The 25,258-nt window shown below is 38.3% G+C and overlaps 1 protein-coding gene across 2 annotated transcripts in view; it reads left to right on the top strand.

Moving 5' to 3' along the window:
• Window positions 1-25,258, top strand: part of IKZF3 (IKAROS family zinc finger 3) — a 90,650-nt gene that overhangs the window by 50,931 nt on the left and 14,461 nt on the right. Inside the window, exons 4-7 of one of the 2 annotated variants that reach the window (XM_015539151.2) lie at window positions 11,403-11,663; window positions 12,577-12,744; window positions 14,721-14,837; window positions 24,355-24,471. In XM_015539151.2, the coding sequence (XP_015394637.1) occupies window positions 11,403-11,663; window positions 12,577-12,744; window positions 14,721-14,837; window positions 24,355-24,471 (663 nt within the window). Of the gene's footprint in view, window positions 1-11,402; window positions 11,664-12,576; window positions 12,745-14,720; window positions 14,838-23,348; window positions 24,240-24,354; window positions 24,472-25,258 lie in introns of those variants that run through there. The other variant, XM_042965696.1, reaches the window with a different exon arrangement.

Raw genomic sequence — 25,258 nt, 5'->3', positions numbered from 1 at the left:
TTTGAAAACCAGAGAGAATGGAGGAAGCAGAGAGGAAGAAAAGTCCAAATAATATGTAGCAGATAGTAAATTTTATTTTATATGTATTTTGTTTTAATCAATATAATGTTAAAAAGAGCAAGAATCCTCTAATTCTTAATCCATATATTCATTTTCTTCTCTTTCAAGAATGCTTTAAATCCTTTGGGTCTGGTTGGTATACCATAAGTTAGAAATACAATTTGTTGTTTTCCTCTGCTGTGGCCTAACATGCTAACCTTAGGCAAAATTACAATCTGCGCAATTTTTAAAAAACATCTCCAACCTTAGTTTTGTACTTGAAGCAAAGAACAGAATAATTGTTCACCCCTTCCTTCCTTCTTGCCTTCTTTCCTTCCTTTCTTCTGTTCATTTGGTAAGCAGTAACTAAGCTAAACTGTGTTCCTGGCACAGTGCTACATGTTAAGTTTGTTAGTGGAATAATATACAGACATTGACAATAAGCAGCCACTAGGTAAAGGGGAAAACAGGGACTAGTATAGCGGGAGCAGATTTGGAAGGAAAGTCAAAAAGAGAGAAATAATGAGCTAGGTTGCAACTTGTTGAGTGTGGAACAAGTAGAAGAAATCTAAGAAGTAATTGGAAGTACCTGTTGGGCTGAGCAGGGAAAACTGGGCTAGAAATAGAGATGTGGGGGTCATCCGCAACAGAAGGTTGGATTAGGAGAATATGTAAAGTGAAAAAACAAAAGGTTAAAGAAACAGGCCCCAGGAGACCACTGACACCTAGGAGACCAAGAAAAAGGAGTAGACTGAAGAAACAAATAAGTGAGGTAGAATAGAATCAGGCAGGAATAGAGCTCAGGGAAGAGGTTTAAGAAGCAGGGACTGGGCGGGGGCAGTGCCTGGGTGACTCAGTGAGTTAAGTATTTCTTGATTTCAGCTCAGGTCATGATCTCTCAGTTCATGAGTTTGAACCCCGCATAGCGTTCCATGCTGACAGTACAGAGCCTGCTTGGGATTCAATCTCTCTCCCTCTCTCTCTGCCCCTCCCCTACTGCCACATTCACTTTCTCTCTCCCTCTCAAAATAAATAAATAAACTTAAAAAAAAAAAAAAAAAAAGCAGGGACTGGTCATACTATTCCAAAGGATGACATCCTGTTCCAAAGTGAGGGAATAGGGGAGACAAAAGGCTGACCACCGTGAGCAAAGAAGTCAACTGGAGAACTGGTTATCTATCACTGTGGGGCTTGGGTGTTTTTCTAATGTATCATGAGGAGAAATTCTGCTTACCACGTCTCAGCTTCAGAGTGTTGTAGACAAATTAGGGAGTGGTACAGCAAAGTGGCTTATTCCTTCTTCCCTTCCTGGCCGCCTTCTTCTTCGTCATCTTGTTTAAGTTTATTTATTTTGAGAGAGACAGAGAGAGTACAAACAGGGGAGGGGCAGAGAGAGAGGGAGAATCCCAAGCAGGCCTGTGTGGTCCTTGCACAGAACCTGATGGGGAGCTCAAACTCATGAACCTGGAGATCATGACCTGAGGCAAAATCAAGAGATGGACGCTTAACCGACTGAGCCACCCAGGTGCCCCCCTTCCTCTTAAATTGGTTCAGGCTGCCCAAAGAGTTCATTCATCCATTCATTTATTCATTCAATACCTAGAGTAAGTGAGCCCTCTGACAGCTTCTGGGGACACAAATATTATTAAATATTAAAACCTGACCCCTGCCTTGAAGATACTCCTAATCTACATGGGAAATAAACATGTTAACTGTCATGTAACACAACACATACAATGCATACCAGGAACTTCTGTAGTGAATGTGGAGGCATTTTCATTCCTTTCTTTACCTGTGATCCTCAGTTTAGTGTTGTGTCAGTCAGGATATTTTTAGCCAATTTAACTGTATTTGGACGATAATTTTTTAATTTTTCTAAGTATTCTATTTTAATATGCTTTAAATGTTTTAATTGCACTCAAAAAAGAGAGTGAATATTCTATACAAAGGAATTATAAATGAAAAGAAAGATTTTTCTTCTGTATTTATTAATGAAATGTCTACTAGGTAAACAATCTCTGATTGGGCAACATCTTAAACCTCAACCTCTTTATTTTTTAAATATATTTTTTAAACTTATTTATTTATTTTGAGAGAGAGTGAGAGAGAGAAAGCAAGCACATGAGACGGGGAGAGGCAGAGAGTGAGGGAGAGAAAATCCCAAGCAGGCTCCCAAACTATGAGATCATGACCTGAGCTGAAATCAAAAGTTGGCTGCTCAACTGATTGAGCCACCCAAGTGCTTCAAACCTCAATCTTTTTAGATATATTTTCATTCTTTATTTTTCAATGGATAGTAGTTACTTCTCAGAAATAGAAATATAAAATAATACATAGGTTAAATGATCAATAGAAAAGTTCATAGTTATAATAGAGAGAAATGAAAAAGCCACTATATTTGTATACTGCTTTATAGTTTAGAAGGAACTTTCACACACCATGTTCTTCAATCCTCACAACTGTAGATGAAGACATCTGAAGAGTAAATTTAGCCCACTGAGCAGCTGGAACCTCACCTACCACTGATATGTAGTATATTCCTGTTAAAAGTAATAAATCTCTTGTTCTGATAGGGAAGCAAAGCATCACATTGAAATTATTAAACAAAATTAGTTTTATTATGGCAATGAATGAGCTATTTGATAGTCAGATAATAAGACAAAGATTAACATCATTAGTTAAGTGGAGAATGGTTCCTTTGCAACAGAAACCTCCTTCATGTTTTCATGCTAAAGTTTTTGAATATGAAGCGACAGGATTTAGCAATTACCAGTTTCGATTTTTTTAAATGTTCATTAATTTATTTTTGAGAGAGAGAGGGAGAGGAAGAGAAAGAGAGAGAGAGAGAACGAGCAGGGGAGGGACAGAGAGAGAATTCCAAGTAGGCTTCACACTCACCACAGAGCCTGACTCAGAGCTCGATCATGACCTGAGCTGAAATCAAGAGTCAGACGTTTAACTGACTGAGCCATCCAGGTGCCCCTACAGTTGAGATTTTTTTTAAGGGCAGATTTAAGTCTGATAAGAATATGGTTTAATGAAAACTTTAACCAAACCAAATATTAGCCAAACTGCTTATCTCTTATTTTGCTGCTATTAAGATATAATATTTCATCTCTTAGCCATCTGGTTCACCTTTTCCAGTTTTTTCCTAATTTTAAAATAGGTGTTTTAAAAATTAGTAGATGTCTATCATTTTAAATTTTAAAAGAAGAAAAAAAGGAAAACATAATAGATCCTATAAATCAATGACCAAAACTTTTGCTTTCATTGAAGCTTTATAATTTTACTGGTTAGCAAATACTAGAACTTAGTATTCTTTAGTTGGCAAAATAACATTGGTTTTCCTCCCTCCTCACTTTACAAATAAAAATGTAAATTAGAAAATGAAAATGACCCATGATTTCAGTGTTCTTGTTTCTGATACAAAGAGACCATTGTAGGAAAGGAGTAGAGATATTAATTTTATAAGGAAAACTGTTTTAGTTGATCTATTTCTGTTGTATTGGATGGTAGCAACAAATTCTGTAGGCTAAATACCTACAATACATATATCTCCCGTTTTGCTCTTTAGTGCTTCAAGCTTCTAAATCCTATTAACAGCTGTCAAAACCTGGTAAACTATTTAGATGCTTTCACAATTTGTTTAATTGGATAGTTAGAAAATGGCATGCTAGAAAAGCCCACCCCCCCTTTCTTTTAGCCTGGCTGAACATCTGTAGCATTAGGGCCTCATTATCTCTGAATTGGCATAGCAAATCAGTGGCATCATTAAAATGCCACATTAAGATGATTAAGCTTCTTTGTTATCCAGTTGACTTTTGCATGTGCTGAGGATTTCATGGTTATGACCCCTAATCCTTGTAAAACACTTAAACAACATCACCCTTTTGTGTCTTCCCTGTTCAAGAGCCTCTATCTTGTTTTGCCCCTTCCCACAATATCTCTGGCAAACTTAAGGCTATTACTCCAAGCTTTGTCCTTCTTTGAGTTGGATTCTGAGATCCATAATTCAGAGCGGAAACTCAGAACCCCCTTTCTGCACTGGGAAATTCCTACTAACGTGCTATCTAAGACATCCAAGTTGCCTGTTCCATTTGCCATCTTTGATAGGTTCTTCTCTCCAACTGAGCATTTTATGTGCCTGTAAAAACAAACTGAGGCACAGTTGGCTGAGAGTGCTATTGCCCCTGAAGGATTTAGATGTTGGATCCTTTCCAAGACCCATTGTTTTTGCAGTGTCTCAGGTGAAACCAAAAATGTCTACTCTGGAGTGCAAGCCTTTCATGTGATAACCATCACCCCAGGAAATGAAACCATGTGCATCAGCCCCAGTGAGCCAAGCCTTTGTTCTCTTCAGCCTACAAAATTCTCTCTGGGGTGTGTGTGTGTGTGCGTGTGTGTGTGTGTGTGTGTGTGTTAGTGTATGTCATCTTCCTAAGAGGCCTCCATAACATAGACAAAGATGGGAGCAATTGTACCCCAGAGTATCTCCTTTAGGAAGAAGTTCAGTTTAATCTAATTTTCTATGGGTTAGATTCAATTTAGACATATTTTTCCCCCCTCTGGGAATGTTAAGCAATTACCTTTATCAGCAATTTGTGGTTTGGTATGTTCTCTTCTCCACAAGTTCACTTATAAAAAATTTACTCAGGAAGCCTTTAACATTTTTTACTATGAAATATATCATACACACAGAAAGGCAAATATAATTACATGTATAGTTGAAAGAATAACTACAAAACAAGAATACATGGACCCACCACCTGAATTAAGAAATAAAATATTACTAGTGCCTGTGAAGATTCTTGATAGTATTTTTTTTTCATTTTTTTAAATGTTTATTTATTTTTGAGAGAGACAGAGACAGAATGCAAGTGGGTTAGGGGCAGAGAGAAGGAGACACAGAATCTGAAGCAGGCTCCAGGCCCTGAGCTGTCCGCACAGAGCCCGATGTGGGGCTCGAACCCACAGAGCTGTGAGATCATGACCTGAGCCAAAGTCAGGCGCTCAACCGACTGAGCCACCCAGGCGCCCCTTGATAGTATTTTAAGTGGCAATTTAAGTTGTGTGTCTAAGAAACCTGATACATATGATAGGAAACTGGAATTTACAAAAGTAAGATATGAAATTATTCACATTACAAAAGGTTTATTCACTTTACAAAACCTTTCGGATATTGTTGGACAGTTCTTCACTGTATTTAAGTATTTCTTGCCAGATATTTAATATTTTCTACTTTTAGGGGCCCCTGGGTGGCTCAGTTGGTTAAGCATCCAACTTTGGCTCAGGTCATGATCTCGCAGTTCATAGATTCAGAACCCGCATCGGGTTCTGTGCTGACAGCTTAGAGCCTGTACCCTGCTTTGAATTCTGTGTCTCCCTCTCTCTCTGCCCCTCCCCACTCACTCTCTCTCTCTCTCAAAAATAAATAAACATTAAAAAAATTTTTTTTAAAGATTTTCTGCTTTCACTAACAGTTCACATGTTGCCCGTTACTGACAACTGAAAATCATAGAAAAATGAAGAGAAACATCTCTGGATGTATAATTTAAATCAGTGGAACAATATTATTGGTTTTACATGCAACACTTTATGAACATATCACCTATATTAAGGTGAATCTGTACAGGCTTAGTGATATGCTAAATATAAGGGAGAGTGAGGTAGGTATATGAGAAAGCACAGAAACAAGAGAATTTTTTTCTACTTTAGAGTGTCAAGGAAGACTGCATGGAAGAAATGGCATTTAAATAGCATCTGGAAGTTTGAATAGAACGTTGATGTCAGAGAAGGGCATGTTAGGTATGGAAAAGACTAGAGAAGAGGCTTGGAAAACTGCAATTAGATTGCTGCTATACTTCTCAAACTTTAATGTGCATAGGAATCCTTGAGGATTTTGTTAAAATGCAAATTTTGATCCAGTAAGTCTGGGGTGAGACCTGAGAGTCTGCATTTCTAATAAGCTCCCTGGGGATGCTGGAACTGCTGATCCAAGGACTTCATTTTGAGTAGCAAGGCTCTAGTCTAGAAAAAGTGTTGATTCAAGAGGACTAGTGAGAAATGAGATGATTGGGAAGGCTCAGGGCAGGTTCTGGATAGGCCCTTGATGGTCTTGCTAAGGAGTTTAGACTTTGTTCTAGAAATAGAATGAAATCATAGAAAGTTTTTGAAAAAGATTTTTAGTGCTACAGGTTGATTAATCTGGAAATAAGATATAGTATAAAATAGAGGTCACATATACTGTGGGCCATTTAGGAGGCTAATGCAGTGGTATATTCATGTACTAAGTATTTATTATGTATGTACTTTATGCAGAATACTGTGTCAAACTAGAGAGTGGCAGTTCTCAAACTCCATTGTATACAAGATCTACTACCCAAAGAGCTAGGGGCGCCTGGGTGATTCAGTCGGTTAAGCGCTAGACTCAATTTCAGCTCAGGTCATGATCCCAGGGTTGTGGGATCAAACCCTGCATCAGGCTCCAAGATGAGTGTGGAGCCTGCTTCAGATTCTCTCTCTTTCCCTCTGCCCCTCTCCCCATCTTGTGGGTGCTCTCTCTCTCAAATAATAATCATAATAATGATGATGATGATGATATTTACTGGGGCACCTGGGTGGCTCAGTCGGTTGGGCGTCAGACTTTTGATTTTGGCTCAGGTCATGATCTGACCTGTTCATGAGATGGAACCCCATGTTGGGCTGCACATGCACTCTCTCTCTCTCAAAATAAAAAATAAATTAACTTTTAAAAAAAGATTTACCTACGGAGCATATTTTTAATGCATATTTCCAGTCTCCACATCAAATTAGTAGACCCCCAAAATTTCTATGTTAAAACCACACAGTCTTGTATCAGCAGATACAAGTTAAGCAGTGTCACAGGGGATACTGAGTTAAAAAAAACAAACCTGTGTAACTTCTGACCTCAGATAGCTTACATGACCACATGGGAGATGAAGTAAATTTATAAATAATTCAGAGAAAGAAGGAACAGATTATTTTGCAGCTGGGAGTGGGGTGAGGATCAGTGTGTGTGTGTGTGTGTGTGTGTGTGTGTGTGTGTGTGTGTGTGTGTGTCAGGGAGGAGATGGCATACTAGTTTTGGCTTTAAAGGATCTGTAGGATTTGGACCCACCCATGACAACATTAGGGAAAGATCTTGTATGTAAGCAGTGGAAATAATAAAAGCAAGAATACTTAGAAGTTGTTTAGTTTGGTTAAAGATATCTGAGTATTCAAAATCAACATTACAAAGACGGGGTGGAGCCAGATACTGAAAGCCCCTTTAGATTCTTTCTGAGTTTGGATTTTATTTTGTTGGCAGTACAGTATTGAAGAATTTTCACGTGGCCATGATATGACCAGAGCTATAGTTGAGGAAGAATAATGTGGTGGTAGTGTATAGGATGAACTGGAAAGAAGAGAGAAAGGAGGCAAGGAGAACAAAGTGGAGAGCATTAAGTTCCTGAGATTCAGGATACTAGGAATGCACAATAGTGGGGAGGAGAAACAGAACTGGAGAGAGGATACAAAAATAGAACCAAGGGATGATTAAATGTGGGGTACAAACAAGAGGAAGGAAAGATGTCTGTAAGGAGTCTAGCCTAAGTAACTGGAAAGATACTTAGGAGGCCTTATAGATTAGAGGACTGAAAGGGGGGAGAAAGATTACACCTGGAGATATATATATTTGGGAGTTAATCACAGAAAGTACTAGTTGAAGCCTGAATAGTAGGTGAAATTGCCACAGGGGAGGGGATGTAAAGGGAAGAAAAAACAACATTATGGGCGGTATTTATGAGGCAGAGGGAGGGAAAAGAGCTAGAAAAAAAAACACAGCAGAAAGGTAAGGAAAGAAGTTACGGTTTCACTGAACAAATAGTATAGAAGAATGAATGGTGGTCAATAGTGTCAAGGGCTACAGAAAAGCTGGGGAGAATGGCACACAAAAGGCCAGTGGATTTAGGAATCAGGACATTATTGATGATCTTCAGGGGAGTAGAATCAGTGAATTATGGAAGCGGAAACCCAGTTAGAGGCAATTTTACATCAATTTTGAGAATATACAGGCAGAAAGCATAGCATACTTTGTAGTAAATTTGTCTAAAAAGGAGTATTGAGAGAGGATGAGAGGCTAAACTAAATTGCACTGCGAATGGAAAAGAGGAATTAGCATCCAGAGAGCCTGAGGACATAGAATCTATAGGTCTTGCAGACTGAATTGATGTGGAGACTGAAAGAAAAAGGATTCCATTTTTAAGACTTGGAAGCTGGAAGAAGGAAGATGCCATTTGGAAATATAACAAAGTCATAAATTAGAAGCAAGCTTGGGTTCAAAGATGATTTTAAACATGATTGATTTTAGACAAGTTTGATTTTAGACATGATTTTAATATTTTCAAAGGATACTAAGTAGCAGAATGCTCCCCTTTCTTCTGCAATAAATCTTCCTCCCAAGAGATGGAATGAATCTCTTCATTAGAGCAGACAAGTGTCTGTGCCAGTCGTTTTGGTGGACTGTATTTGGAGGCTGGGTTCTAAACCCAATAATGTCTCAGAAATCCCATTCATATCTTAGATACTAATGTTTTCTAGTGTTCAATTCTGTGTATCTTTACATGGTAAATCATGATGAATTGTTGATCCCAGTAACCATGCAGAGAGGCCATTCAGGTCTTTCATCTAAAAGTAGTAACTCTCCTGGGCTGCCCGGGTGGCTCAAAGTGGTTGAGCATCTGACTCTTGATTTTGGCTCAGGTTCATGAGACTGAGCCCTGTGTCGGGCTCTGCACTGACAGTGTGGAACCTGCTTGGGATTCTCTCTCTCATCCTGTCTCTCTGCCCCTACCCAGCTTGTTCTCTCTCTCTCTCTCTCTCTCTCTCGAAAGAAAGAAAGGAAAGGAAAAGAAAGGAAAAGAAAAGAAAAGAAAGAAAAGAAAAGAAAAGAAAAGAAAAGAAAAGAAAAGAAAAGAAAAGAAAAGAAAAGAAAAGAAAGAAGTACGAGTTCCAAGGCAAACCAACAACTGTACCAGGAACTCTTGGTCCATTAAGTCCAACGGACTTTCCTAATACTCTGTCCATGAGTCTCTTATGCTTTCCCTTAGGGCTCTGGGTCTTAAATACCATCTTCCTTGTTCTACAGCTAAATCCTAAGGGACCAAAGCCAAGATTTTTCCCTTGGGCCAGGTTGGTGTGGTATTGAGTTCTAGATCAAGCCCATTAAAGCCAAAGTCCTGAGGGAAGTAGCAACTCTCTTTTGTCCTGCCATTTTCAGAAAGACCCAACACATTTATCTTCCTAGTTTTTAATTGTCACTGACCATGGAATGGCTCAAGTTTGCTCATATTAACATTTTATAACCAAAATGAAAAGGATCTTTTTCTGCGGGCCCCTATCTGCTGTTTTTGGTTTTCAGTAGCTGAAGTTTTCCGTTGAGGTTCTTTTAAACGCCTACATGCAAACTGAAGAGCACTCAAGCTTTGGTGGGATATCACCCACAGCTGGAGTGATGGAGGAAGGGAGGAGGGTACAAGCCTCAGGTGCATCCTTCTCTTAAAAAAAATTTTTTTTAAAAAGCAAAACCACTTGAGCAAACCAATTCAATCTGAAAGCAGGTGAGACCTATCCAGAGAAAGAAGGGAATGAACCTCTTTCCATGTGGAAATTGATATGGATTCATGTATGACCCAGATGTACAGAATGGACAAATTTGAAAAATGTTTGACTGATCCTATAGCCTTGCATCTCTTCTAACCAAAGAGTGAAAGGCTATGAACCATGAACTGTGGTGAGAAGCAGAGGAACAGTGTTGCAGCAATGGCTCCTCGGTTGGTGGTTAGGCCCTGTCTTGCTCTATTAAGCAAACACAGTTAATATAGATAAAAGGTAACCTTGATAGAAGTGAAAATTGAAACTCGAGTTGAAGGTAGCAAGCCAGGCACAGCTGCAGTTGTACTTCCTCCTGTGTGGCAACAGGAGCTCTGCACTCACTGGTGTTTTTTTGGAAGGGATGCAGTTTTTTTAAAATATCTTTTCTTCAGAGTGTTTTGGTTTTTAATGTCTTCACCATTGATGAGAGAGTGGAATATGTTAGTAAGAAGCCACTTAGACTTTCTACATCTAGTGTGTGAGGTCAAATCCACGTTCAGCATTCTAATCACACCTCTGCTATTAAGTGGCTGTGTAACCTTGGACAAATCACTGAAAATATCTCTGGTGTCAGATTTCCTTATCTGAAGAACAAAAGGGGGTTGGATTAGATGATCCCTAAATTCCCTTCCAGCCCTAAAATTCCATTGACTTATAATTCCTCATGAGGAAGCATAACTTCCAATTTCTAAGAACAAATGTTGGGAAAAGTAAGCAGTTTATCTTATATATGAAAAGTTCCTTGCAAATGTTTATTAAGATTAATATCAGGCAAATATTTAGGTGTTATCAGTGTCACTACATATATTTGCCTTCTTCACTTCTTATGCTCTTCAACTCAAGAGTGTGGCAACTCTTTTTAAGAGACTGCCTGGTTAGCAAATTCTTTTGGGCCAGTCCCTCCTCTCCTCTCCAGTTCTATATAGTTCCAGGATCTTGAGTTTCATCCTCCCTAACATGGGTACAGGTGCCTTTTCCCTTGTTTAGGTTGAGCTCTATTTACCTGTGTCAATGAAAGTGACTCTTTAGAAGATTATGTTAAAGAATTACTTCTCCTTTTATCTTTCTCAACAGTATTTCACTAGTACTGCCAGCTTCCTCTATATTCAATGTTGTTTCTTTATCAGTTCCAAGAGAAACAGAGAGATAAGACTCTTTTTAGCAGTGCATATACATGGAAGGGGAAGAGGCAAAGCATGGCTTAAAATCAGAAAAACCATAACAACTATTCAACTCTCACTCTTAGTGGCTTAAATTGAATGCATTTGAAGGACTGAAACAGTATTTTCTTTTTGAAACCAAAGAGCTCCATCACCTTACCTTTTAACTGCGGCCACCAAAAAAGGTACTAAATCTGAGAACCTTTCTTCTCCCCCGGTACTGGAGAAGAGTTGCTCAAAATGTTTTTTTCATGGCCGCTTTGAGTAGTGACAGCTAAATCTATTCTGTCTCATTTTCTGGATGGTGCAAGTCATTGTCACGTGTGTGTGTGTGTGTGTGTGTGTGTGTGTGTGTGTGTGTTTCCCCCTGACTGTGGTTCTGAATTCAGATAATGAGTGATCATCCTAATGGTGCTTTCTTATTTTGTAGATGTACAATATTATGTTAACTTCATTTGGTATTTGATTGTCAGTTGTGGGTCTCTCTCTTTGAGCTGCTTTGATAGCTCCAAATACAATCATTGTTCATTCCTTGCATTTTCCTGCCTGCAGATGATTCAATGAAAGTGAAAGATGAATACAGTGAAAGGGATGAGAATATTTTAAAGCCAGAGCCCATGGGAAATGCAGAAGAGCCTGAAATTCCATACAGCTTTTCGAGAGAATATAATGAATATGAAAACATTAAGTTGGAAAGACATGTTGTCTCGTATGATAGTAGCAGGCCAACCAGTGGCAAGATGAACTGCGATGTGTGTGGACTCTCCTGCATTAGCTTCAATGTCTTAATGGTTCATAAGCGGAGCCATACTGGTAAATAAGTTTCCTTCATCCATTCTTCTGAAAACTGTCCTAATGCAGCCATGTGAGAAATGAAATGGTGGAATTTGGGACTTTTGATTACTTTCATTGATTTTTGCTATAATACTGATGTACCTCCCCCTCTCTGCATTTTCATTTACCCAGTGATTTTCATTCCTGCTTTACTATGCATTTGGCAAACATTGCATATGCCATGAATAAAAACACTATAGTAAGCACAGTGTTCTAGGTCAGCCAAATATTTTTCTTCAGCTAATAAGTAGGAGTTGAATTTTGTGATATGCTTCTTAAGCATCTTTCATACATTTTTGCATAACTTTTTGAAAAGCAGACCTCCTTATTATATCGGGTTCAAATTTGATAGATGAAAGGATATAGTTTTTATTATCAGTTTAAAATTTTTATCTTCAGACAAATAAACAGCCAGTCTATAGAACTGCATACAAACACAACAGTCCCATTGAGCCCAATAGATTCCATCTGACATTTGATATGAAATTTTAAAAAAGAGGTATTTATGGCCCTCAATACCTTATTAGAGTTTGAGTATGTGATTCTTTTTTTCAGATTGAGATTATATTCAAATAGAATGCTAAGTAATGTTACAAATTTACATCTAGAAAGCACTTCTAGAGCTATCTTTCTCCCCCCCCAACCCCCCCACTCTGATCCAAGACAAGATGATACCTAAAATAGCCTTACTAGATGAATGCTTTTTCTCTTCTACAGAGAAAATTCTAGAAGTAAGTTGTATGCTTGCCTTGAAATATAGTTCCCAGCTGATCCCAATATGATATGAACAGATATTGTCTAAAAGATGAGCTTTTGCCATAGGCGTCTAATCTGTGCATATGCTTTGCCACTTGCTGGGTGATCAGAAGTCTCCTTTTTGTCCTTTTTAAAGGTGAACGCCCATTCCAGTGTAATCAGTGTGGGGCATCTTTTACTCAGAAAGGTAACCTCCTCCGCCACATTAAACTGCACACAGGGGAAAAACCTTTTAAGTGTCACCTCTGCAACTACGCATGCCAGAGAAGAGACGCACTCACAGGTCACCTTAGGACACATTCTGGTAAGTGAGAGCAATGAGCATTCCATATCTAGTAAATTTGTGTTTCTCAGTGCCCATTGAGGAAACTAGAAAGAGTTAAGTATGGAGGTTTTAATCCGTCATTCCTGTTCTGAAGGGTTACAACAGCAGAGACCTCTAGGGCTAATTACACTTCCATTAAGGCATTAATTGCTCTCCGTCTGGCTCAATGGAGACGATCATCTCCTCACCATCCTTGTTCCCTTAGAGAACAACACAGTCAGACAGGAAGAGCCTGCCCTATAAAAATGCCTTTTAAAATTTTGTGAAAAAATTATAGTCATTGGTATTTTCTTATGGTAAACTTTATTAAGAGATTATTTTCCTAAGAAACACATGCACACACTTTTCATTCAGAAGTCTGGACAAGCAAATGATGTACAGTTTGCAAACTGAGTGTAATTAATTGTCAGATGGTTTCTTTTGGCCATTCTGGGCTAAAAAATTTTTAATTGGGATATAACTGACAATGTGACATTGTATTAGTTTTAGGTGTACATGGGGTAAATTTCTTAAACCTGACTTTTTTCTTGATCAGCCTATTTATTTTTAATCTCTAGAAGATGAGCAGAATTAAAAAAAACAAATAACTATGTTCTATCTTAATGTTTTCACATTTTATTTTAACCAAGCAAGATAATAAATTTTTTTTCAACATTTAGAATTTCCCTCCTAGAAAACTAAAACTGAGTTTATTTTCAAATTTGGGACCTCATGTTCTTGATGTTATCTGGCAAACTTTTAATTGAAAAAAAAAAAAAAGGTTTGTTTTTATGTCAATCCACGTACTGCTTTGACTAAAACCCAGCCCCAAACCCACAACTGGTCACAATTCAGAGACTAAGGATTAAACAAAGCAGCCCCAGCGAAACCCACCATGAGAGATATTAAGTGGCAAAAGAAAGGTTTCATTTACAGCTCATCATTCAAAGTAATGAATTAAAGATGAGTTTAATCCAAAAAATTAGAACAGTCTTGTCTATTGCTTTTTTCAAGTAAGATCCAAATACAGTGGTCATTTTTGAGATAGATTCTAGACGACCCCAATTTATGCAGAACACTTAAAACAATTTTAGCCCTAGCAAACCTGCGTTCATTTTAATTTGGGATTCCAGAGGGATTGTTTAGTGCTTTATGTCCCAAAGACTCTGTTTTAAACAGAGCAAGAGGATTAAAAAATAAAAGTCTCAGTTCCTAAAACTCTGACAAATTCTTAGGGTACGCTTTATCCACAAATCAGAAAAACCAGCCCTGCACAGTTGAAATTATTACTTACATATTTTAAGCAATAAAGCACTTGGAGGAGTTGGGAGGACAAAGGTGGCTTGAATTTTACGGATGAACTGTTGAGGAAAGTTTGCTTTATCTCAGAAATTAAGATAAAGTCATTTTTGTAATTCATTCTTATTTCTATTATTCAAAAATATCTTCAGTTAGCTCAGTTTTTATTGATTTAGCCCAGATTTCACTATAGCCACTTGGCAAGGATAAGCTAAATTTATCCAAATATGTCAATGCTCTGAAAAGGCCATCAACTGGCTGAATGGCTAACTCCCAGCATTCCTTACTTACAAGCCAGATGGATGTCACAAAATAAGGAATCTCTTTCTGTTTCATTTTTAAGCCACACAAACCTCCTTGAAGAATAAAAAGGCCCTATATATTTTCCTAAAGAAACAAGATTGGATCTGGAGCCAAAACACCATGCTCAGCGATAGTCATTATATCCAAATCCTTTCATTTGTGAAAGGAGGCTGTCCTTCCGAAGAAAACTCTAATGTGACCATAACCTGATTTTACTTTATTAAATTTAAAAGTAGTATAGATGCAAAAATATCCAAATACCCTGGCTTCTCTCAGCAGTCTCATTCCTAAAGGATAGTTTGCACAGTACCCCAAGACATCATTTATTCTGTAACCGTGAGGGTCACTGAGTGCCCCTTGTGCTCTCCTTATAGTCGAGAAACCCTATAAATGTGAGTTTTGTGGAAGGAGCTACAAGCAGAGAAGTTCCCTTGAGGAGCACAAGGAGCGCTGCCGTACATTTCTTCAGAGCACGGACCTGGGTGAGACTGGTGAGTTCATGCAACACTCGTTCTATCTGCATGTAGTGAGCATCTGCTCTTCTAGGTGGTGGGATATAGTAGTAAGTAAAACAAGCAAACAAACAAACAAACACCTGCCCTCACAGTTTATACTTCAGTGGAGAAAGGCAGACCATAAGCAAAGTAAATAAGTAACATATACCGTTTCTTAGAAGATAGTTAAGTATTATTAAGAAAAATGAAGCAAGGAGGTACCTAGGTGGCTCAGTAGACTAGGCATCCAACTCTTGACTTCAGCTCAGGTCATGGTCTCATGGTTCTTGGGAATGAGCCCCACAGCACAGAGCCTGCTTGGGATTCTCTCTCCCCCCGTCTCTCTGCCCCTCCTCTGCTCACACTCCCTCTCCCAAAATAAATAAATAAACTTTAAAAAAGAAAGGATGGAAGAAAAGGAAAGGAAAGGAAAGGGAAAGAAGAAAAAAGAAAAGAAAAGAAGAAGAAAAATGAAGCAGCTACGGGGGGCAGAACCTGAGTCAGGGAGCTGACATTTTAACAGGCTTAAAGGGACAAAGAGAAAGCCCTGCAGATAAGGAGGAAATAGCAAGTGCAAAGGCCCTGGGGCTTGAGTTTGACAAAGTATAAATAGTCCTGTGTCTCTGGAGCAGAGTGGGTAATAGAACATGTGGCCAGAAAGGAAATGGGAAACCAGATCTTATCAAGCTTTGTGGGCTACTTATAAAGGCTGACTTTTACTCTGAATGAAATTCAAGATCTTCAAAACATTTTGAACTGAAAGGTGACACTTTTCTCATTAAAAAAAAAACACTCTACTTGCTATTGAGAATAGATTGTATTTGCAGCAAAATTGGGAATTGTTTGAAAGTCCAGCTAGGAAGCCATCGTAATAATTCAAGCAGGAGAAAATTGTGTCTTGGTAGCGGTAGAGGTGGTGAGAAATGTTCTAATTCTATATATACTTTAAAGGTGGAGCCAACAGGATTTCCTAACAGATTGATGTGGGATGTGATGAAGAATGCAGTTGCATGGGGCACCTGGGTGGCTCAGCTGGTTAAGTGTCCAACTTCAGCTCAGGTCATGGTCTCACAGTTCATAGGTTCAAGTCCTGTGTCAGGCTCTGTGCTGACAGCTCAGAGCCTGGAGCCTGCCCTTACCCCACTCATGTTCTGCCTCTCTCTCTCTCTCTCAAAAATAAATAAACATTAAAAAAAAAAGAATGCAGTTGCCATTAACTGAAAAAGCAATTGAGAGTAGAGTGGGTTGAGGAATGGCTAGGGCAGAGTCAGTTAAAACTACAAGGATTTTCTTTGTCCAAGGCCCCAAAATCATATATTTGTCTACTCCTATGATTTACTGTGATGCTTATCTTTGCCTTTGGGAGTTTCACATTTTATTTAGTGTTTTGAATTATATGCCTAGGAGAAATTGGTTGAAATACTAGATGCCTTTCCATATATCAATTATGGTTTTATTTCCTTTTCATTCTTCAGTTGAAATAGCATGAAACTTCTTTGTGTCACATCTCTGCAGTTGTCCTTTGTCCCATCCAGTTGACCATCATCCTGGTTCTGCAGCTTGGGTTGTCTGACATTTTCATTCGATTACTTGAACCAGTTGCATATTCAGAGTATCAAACCCTGAGGGGATTTGCTGTTTGACAGCAGTAGGTGCAGTTGAGTGGTTTGAAGGTTCTAAAGCAGAAAGATTACAAAAGTATGACAGAAATAATGGGAAATGGAGTGGAAATCATAAGTAGCTTAGCTGTACCTATTTTGAGTGAGAGGAAACTTTTGTTTTAGATAAAGCCTATTTTACAGTGTTAGGAACTGGCCAACTGAATTCCGTTGGTTTGCACGCTTCTGCTTTTTATCCTGATGGCATCTTTGGTTTTATCAAGGAGTTGGATTTCCTCCTTATTTCTAAAGAGAAATGTTTGCAACAGACAGTACTCTTAACTGTGAGACATTCCCAAGTTATCAACACCAATTGTATTCCAAATAGAATTATTGTATTTAAAGCTAGAAGGTTAAAGAGAGCATCTAGTCCTACCATCTCAGTTTAGACATGAGGATATTGAAACTCATCAAAAATTCAGTGACTTGCTTAAAAATCACTAGGACTTCTCATGTTCCCATGGTTAAATATATTTTTTATTTTCAAAAATTCATTGCAATATAATTCACTTACCATAAAAGTCACCTTTTAAAGTGTACAGTTCAGGGGCGCCCGGGTGGCTCAGTCAGGTAAGCATCTGACTTCAGCTCAGGTCATGATCTCACAGCTTGTGAGTTCAAGCCCCATATCAGGCTCTGTGCTGACAGCTCAGAGCCTGGAGCCTGCTTTGGATTCTGTCTCCGTCTCTCTGCCCCTCCTACCCCCTGCGCGTGCGCACACACACACACACCCACACTCTCTCTCTCTCTCTTTCTCTTTCTCTTAAATATAAATAAACATTAAAAAATTAAAGTGTGCAATTCAGTAGTTTTTAACATATTCACAAAGTTATACAACCATCACCACTAATTCCATAACATTTTCATCACTCTCAAAAGAAACCTTGTACCCATTAGCAGTCATTCCCTCTTCCCCCTCTCTTTAGCCCCTGGCACCCACTGATCTACTTTCTGTCTTTATGGGTTTGCCTATTCTGAATATTTCACATAATTAGAATCATATAATACACGGCCTTTTATGTCTAGCTTCTTTCACTTAGCATAATGTTTTCAGGGCTCATCCATGTTTAGCATGTATCAGCACTTCGTTCCTTTTTTATGGCCAAATAATATTCCGTTATATGGATTTACTGCATTTAAAATACAAATCTATTGATCAGTTAATAGACATTTGTTTTTTTTCCACTTTGGGAAAATATGGCTTGATTAGCTATTTTTAAGGTTATACATTATCTGGTTAGTGAAAGAAATATGGTAACACACATATGAGTAGACACACACATATGCATGTATGTATGTCTTGATTCTCTTGGAAGTAGGGGAAAAGTCAGTACACTGTCCCCTATGAGTAGCAAGTTCAAAATTATGGATTTTAAAGTAAGGTTACCATCTTATTTCCCATATCCACAATCATTTTTAGGAATTTCAAATTAGGAAAGTATCAAAGAAATATTTTAGCTGTCTTGAGTGGCTTAAGGTGATTCAGGAAATGCTGAAATACAGAAGTTGAGTTAATTTGCATTTCATAGGGTGGTTTGATGGATGCATGCAACATACTTTAAGTTTCAGTAAAAATAAACAAATAAATAAAGGGTTAACTGAGTCAGCAAGTTTTAATTTTTGTTGTTGTTGTTTAAAACAAGTATGTTGTAATGGTGGTTTCATGTTACAAAATGTTTAAAGTCAGTTTAATCAAGTATAATAAATACTGCATGTCAGTCAATATATTATTCTCTTTTATATTTCAAATAGTTCCCATGATTTTTCCTGAATTCCAAAATGTAAACATTAAAAAAAATTTATTTTTTTAAGTTTATTTATTTTTTTTTTTTTTAGTTATCTCTACACCCAACATGGGCCTCAAATCCATGACCCTAAGACCAAGGGTCATTGGCTCTTCTGAGTGAGCCAGCCAGGTACCCCCAAAAACATAAAGAATGTTTATCCATACAAGCCAATCTTTTTTTTTGGGGGGGGGGGTGTTGAGAGAGAGAGTACAAGGGGGGAAGGGACAGACAGAGAGAGAGAATCTTTAAAAAAATTTTTTTTATGTTTATTTATTTTTGAGAGAGAGAGAGAGAGAGAGAGAGAAAGAGCATGAGCAGGGGAGGGGCGGAGAGAGGGAGACACAGAATCTGAAGCAGGCTCCAGGCTCTGAGCTGTCAGCACAAGAGCCTGACATGGGGCTTGAATTCACAGACTACAAGATCATGATCTGAGCCAAAGTCAGACGCTTAACCTACTAAACCACCCAGGCACCCTGAGAGAGTGTGTGAGAGGGAGAGAGAGAGAGAGAGAGGGAGAGAGAATCTTAAGCAGGCTCTATGCTGGGCATCCCATGACCATGAGATCATGACCTGAGCTGAAATCAAGAGTTGGATGCTTAACTGACTGAGCCACCCAGGTGCCATACCAAACTTTAATTACTGCCACTGCTCCCTATATGGTTTCCATTTTTGTTTCCTTCTTAAAATTGGGAGTCCCAGTCTGGATATCATGTTCCATTCTGAGCCTAACCAACATACTATCACCAGTGGTATATCTTATCCCTTCATCCCTAGTTTTTAAAGTAATGATAGTAATGTGCTACTGTGGGTATAGCATTTATTCATCAAGTACTTATTTTTTTTAAGTTTATTTATTTATTTTGAGAGCAAAAGAGAGTGTGAGTGGGGGAGGAACAGAGAGAGAGGTAGAGAATCCTAAGCAGGCTCCACACTATCAGCACAGAGCCCAATGCAGGGCTTGATCTCATGAACCGTGAGATCATGACCTGAGCCAAAATCAAGAGTTGGATGCTTAACCTATTGAACCACCCAGGTGCCCCCATTAAGTGCTTAGTGTAAATTGAAGTACAGCCTAGTCTAAGACCCAAGCTTTGAGACAGACCTGCTCCCATCAGGAAGCAGGTCTTTATGGAAGCAGAACAGATAAAAAGACCTTGGACTGGAGACCAGTTTGCAAAAGAATGTTGTGTTGGGAAATAGGACTTCTGGCCTCACTAATCAGTTCTTTTTATTATTATTATTATTATTATTATTATTATTATTACTCAGATAGCATTTGTTAGATTCTCTAGGTCCCAGAACTGTGGCAGAGTTGTTTGTAAAAATGAATGAAAGTTTAGCCCCTATCCTTGGAGAAATCACAATCCAACAAGGCAATGGGCATTTGATCTATTAATATAATACAAAGGTCTAAGAGAGGTACATGTGATACAGCTACTTCAGGCCAAGTTTTTACTCCAGACCTCATGAGTGACATCATCAAGATAATCCAATTCTGCTGTCTTAATGGAATGTATATGAAAAAAATAGAGAAGAACACGGATTTCATTTTCTCATTAGCTTGATTCTTATCCCAGAAAGGGACTAACAGCTGGCATAGAGATTCATTTAGCCTCATTTCACACAGATTATGAGTACTTGGAGCAGGACATATTTTTGTATGACAATGAGTTCTAGCAATAACAAGATTTTTAAAGTAATTGAATAATTATATTTATTTATGAATCTGGGAGTCACAACCTTTTATCTTCACTCTCATTGTTTCAGCTGAGCCAATACAAGCATGAGAATTTTAGAATAAACTTATATTTTTCCCAAGGAGCAGACCAAAGAAAAAGTTTAAATGTTTTAAAAGTTGATTTTCCCAACTGATTTTTCTTCTTAAAAAGTGATACTATCTCACAGGTAGTATTCATTCTACTTGCTCAAAAAGGCAACAATTTTATGTAGCTTTTTTTGTTAGAACCTGCCTCAGTCTTTGATAGCAATCTTTTGTTAGACAATTCTCGTTACACAATAACACCCCTTTGTTCCACTGTCCATTAGCTACTTACTGACCACACCAGAGAAGAGACAGGAAGCAATGCCTCTTATTTGAGTTCCATTTAACACTTCAAGATCAAATGACAGATTTGGAACAAACACAAAAACACAACCAATTACACAGTTAAATCTGCAATCACTTTGAGATAGAAATTGCATCATGGAAATAGTTAACTGAAAGACAGACAATTAAGACTTGTGTGGCGATTAAAGGTAGAAACCTGTTCTGTAATTATGACTTCATATTAGTTTTAATATTTTTTTCAACATGTCTTTAAAATCATTTAGCTAATGAAAATTGGTATAGCCACTATGTAGTAGGCAAGTGACATGAAGGGGAATTGATCCAGAATTACAGCCCTACCCCTATGCTCACTCATGAACCAAGTGTGTAAATTGCTTTTTGCCACTATCCCGTATTCCCCGCACCCACCCCTTGCAACATTAAACTGCCAAACACCACCCAGGAACGGATTTCCTATTTCATCATTTAAACCCATTATCTTGTCCCCTTACTATCTTGCCAAACTGGTTTCCCTCCACTTACATTTTTGAGACATGATGTGGCAAGATAACAAGTCTAGACTCTATAAGTAGACAGTTGGGTCTTCAAGTTGAAGCAGAGGACCAAAAGCCAGTGGTCCTCTTTGTTTGCTTTTCAGTGTACTGCCTAAACTCCTCGTAATCCCAAAGAGATCCTCTAACTGCAGAGCATTTCTTTGTGTATTAAAGAGCAGACAGCAGCTGACCGATAACTGCAAGGCAAAAGACCTGCAGTTTGGGAAGAAAGAGTGCAGCACGTTGAATTGAAGCGTTAGCCTTTGCCTAACTTGCCGATTTGACAATGGTTAACTCAGTAAAGATGAACATAATCTCTAGAGCGTGTTCACATGTCCGGTGACGGTTGGGATCTTGGAGTTGCTATTTTGAGTGAACAAGCCAGAGAGGGGCTTAGGGGGACAGAAGCCCTCTCGATTCGCTTCAGAGGATTTCTTTCACTCTATTGTGGGAATGGGAAAGTCTCCACCCATGTCCCCAATTATCTGTCCATCCACACACTTCAGAATGTTATCTTTTTAAATGTCAGGCATTTGGCCACTGGTTTACAGAGTAAGAGTTATCTAGAAATGACTGTCAAGAGGATCTTGGTGAGTAACCAGGGATAAAAGATGATGTTATCTCGGAAGGTTGCCATTTAGTGACATGCCCTCATTACATTATTTAGGTCATGTATCCCCGCTCTAGCATCCTCCCAAATATAGAAGATATTGAGTATGTGTCCTCAGAAAGTTGCTTGTGGTAATTGATAGTGACTTGGTAAAATGTAGACAGTGACTACTGAGAGCTCAATGGGAAAACTAGGCTGGCAACATAATGCTTGGGGTGAGTCCTGGGGCTGAAGGCACAAGATCTCTGTGAGATGATTGGCCCATTAGAAGAGTGACTGAAGATACCAATACAAATAGGGGTAAAATGGGGTGGAATTAAAAATTCCCACAGGACTGTTTTTCATTCTCCTTTCGCTTTAAATCTTTCTGATAATAATACACAGTTGGGGGTAGGGAGAGGGCAGGGTGTGGATTTAATCCTCCCAAAGTTGCTCAAACCACAATGAATGTTCCCAGTCAAAGCACCCTTAGCTGTTTCTAAGAAAAAGCCTCCTTATAACAGCCTCAGGAACTGATTTCAAATCCCGGGCCTTTGTCTTTCATCTCTTTGCTCTTGGGGCTCGGGGTAGTGCCACATCTGGTGGTGGTTTGTGTGAAAGGAAATAATATATATAATAGTTTCCTGTTTGGTCATTTAAACCTGTCCCTGTGCTGGACAGAATTTGACCCACTTCACTCAATAGCAGCGTGTCCTGTTGCTGAAGTACCCATTATTTACAATGGCCAGCCAGCCAAAGTGACAGTGCTTTACCACCAGCCCCAAAGCTGCCCAGGCCCCTTATTCTGACCCTTACTGTTTTCATTGACACATAGAGTGTTGTTAATAGCTTAAACCAGAGACTGGGACTTATTTCTTTGGAGCATATAATTATATTTGACAAGAAACTCACAAAGTCTAGTAAGTATGGTTATCATCCTCTTCTCTTAATCCTTTTTGGAGCCAGATTCCATTTTATTCCTGAATTTTAAAAACTGTGAGCTTTATAATTTATTGTGTAACGACTGGCAACCAAAAACTAAGACATGCTAATAATACAATGAAACATATTTGGTATTTTGAATTCTCTTTTTCTAATTTGACTTTAGTTTTCTTGCCCTGACCATAATTGACAGTCCTGCCCTGGAGGTTTTTCTCTTTTGTTTACTTGCAGAGGTGGCCAATTTTCTTCTCTCTGGGCATACCAATTTGTGGTACTGAATGTCTGAGAGACCATGGAATATGTGACATTATTTCTGTATATTAGAATCTGTTCACACAGCAAACTCTTCAACTACGGAATGAGCACTGACCATCCCTAAATCTGTGCATATATTTGAGAAGAAAAAAATCCATTCTGCAGCCATCACTTGCTTTTTACTCTAGTCTCTTAAACTAATTTCAATTTCTTCTTTCTTAGAGACATTAGAAATGTATGGATACATCATTTTAGTTTGGACCTCCTGAAATGCTTATGATAAAACAGAGAGGAATGTTTGTAGTAACACAATATGATTATGGAGGACAGGAGTGAACAAACTGTGACCCATGAGCCAAATGTAGCCAGCAGACTGTTTGTGTACGAGGTTTTTACATTTTTAAAGGGTGATGGGTTGGAGGAAAAATCAAAGAATATGGAACAGAGACTAGATGTGTCCCACAAAGTTGAAAATATTTACTATCTGGCCCTTTACAGAAAAGTTTTCTGATCTGTAGCTTGGGCTAGCATCGTTTGCTAAAGTGTAAAGCCTTACATCTAGATCAGCTGGTATCTCTTTGAACTTTAGATACAGACTGTTATTGAGTACTACCTGCTATACCAGGGCAAATTATACTATACTTATTCCAATTTACTATTTAATCGATTAGATGTTAGTACTATCTATATATTCTAATGGTTTTCAATTCTGGCTGAATTTTAAAATCATCTGAAGAGCTTTAAAAATACTGTTGCCTAGGTGCCTACACCAGAGATCCTGATTTTAGGATCTGAAGGGGAAGCTGGACATAGGTGTGTCCTACATTCTCTTCAGCTGATTCTAATGTTCAGGCAGGTCTGAGAACCACAGGCCTGCACCATTTAGGGGTCTATTCGTGGATTAACAACTAGACCATATTCTTAGGCAGTTTTTATTTACATTGTTCATTAGAAATATAATAAAGATGCATTATACAAATTGCTCTTTAATTTCAAGACAGAAGTGTTGCTCAGGGAAATTCTGAGACAATTTTGAAATGTGAGGAGCATATGAAACAGATAATGCAGAGCCCAGAGAAATAGAATTTAAGAGATAGGAACTGAAAGGAACATGCTGGAAAAAAAGAAAAGGAAAGGAAAGAAAAAAGAAAACCACTCAGAATTACAATACACAAATCACTGAGTAGATTTCTTGCTGTCTGGGTAAGTGTATCTATTTTCAAAAGTGCTATTAACATAAACAGAACAGTAAATCTGGGGCACCATACTTTTTTTTTTTTTTAAGTTGTTTAGAAGAATTATATCAGTCTGCAGGTGTCACACGCAGTTACTCAGAATCAGAAAGAAGGCTGATCGGGGGTTAGAAGATCTCCATCTATCTATCTTTTTGCAACCAACCACGTCCAGGCTGTTTATTTAATACTTCCTCTTGCTAATGAAGATACTGGTTGGGGATGGGTCGGGCTTTCCCATCTCAGCATAAGACTGCAAGATTTGAACGTGCCCTGGTGCTGGCTTCACTGACCACAGCAGGTACCCCGGGCAAGAATCTGAGCAGTAATAACAGGTAACAACAGAGTGTGCATCAGATGTCTGATACTTTTCCTTCCAGTTTATTTCCTTTTCTCCCTCATTTACCACCGTGTTCTTTTCCCTCTTCTTTTTACATTTTTCCAAACCAGCAAGTGCGGAGGCAAGACACATCAAAGCAGAGATGGGAAGTGAAAGAGCTCTCGTTCTGGACAGATTAGCAAGCAATGTGGCAAAACGAAAAAGCTCAATGCCTCAGAAATTCATTGGTAAGAATACAACCCTTTTTTTCCTGCTGTTGTTAGCAGATAGTTTAAATGAGATAACGTAGGATGCTTATATATTACACAGGCCCTTCCTAGCTTAATCTCTGTTAAAATAAGGTAATTGGTTTTCCATTGTACACTTTTATTCTTCATGCTTCATTCTGATACCTCGGGCAAATAGAATAAGATATTTTAACTGAATAATCTTAACTCCTGAAGATGGGAGTATTTGATATCCAATTTCCTAAATGGAGTTGGTGTTAAAAATGCTGTTCCTTCCTCTTTATTCCGAATGACATATGTTGCATGACAAAGTTTGTGCAATTGACACCAGTAAGATGTTTGAAATAGCATTTCTGTAACCTTTTGTAGTTATATTTTACAAGTTGGTTCTGTAATCGTGCCCAAACTTTTTTTCATGCTCTAAAACTTACTGCCATTCTTTCTTGAATTTGATTGAGGACTGGCTTTAAGAGAATGTGGTTGGGAGAACATGGATTTAAATAACTAGGCTGGATTCAATCATTTGTCTTACAGGAGTTAATTTTTATGCCATTGGTTTTCACATTGTCAAACAATGGAGCAGAATGAGATGGCTAAAAAATAATTATGTTCATTAAAGTGTTAGGACTGCTGAACAGCAGAGATGTTTTGCCCAACTCTCCCAGATGTTTACATAAATGTGACCATGGTATTTAAAATAGATTTGTATTTGTGAAGAGGGCAGCTGAATTGAATGTATCAGTTTTGCTATAAATTGAAATTCAGTGATACTGAACAAAAATAGTTG

Source organism: Panthera tigris, chromosome E1, assembly GCF_018350195.1.
Source record: "Panthera tigris isolate Pti1 chromosome E1, P.tigris_Pti1_mat1.1, whole genome shotgun sequence".
NCBI classification, from domain to species: Eukaryota; Metazoa; Chordata; class Mammalia; order Carnivora; family Felidae; genus Panthera; species Panthera tigris.
The sequence above is the reverse complement of the archived record's forward strand: the minus strand, read 5'-3'. Positions and strand labels throughout refer to the sequence as shown.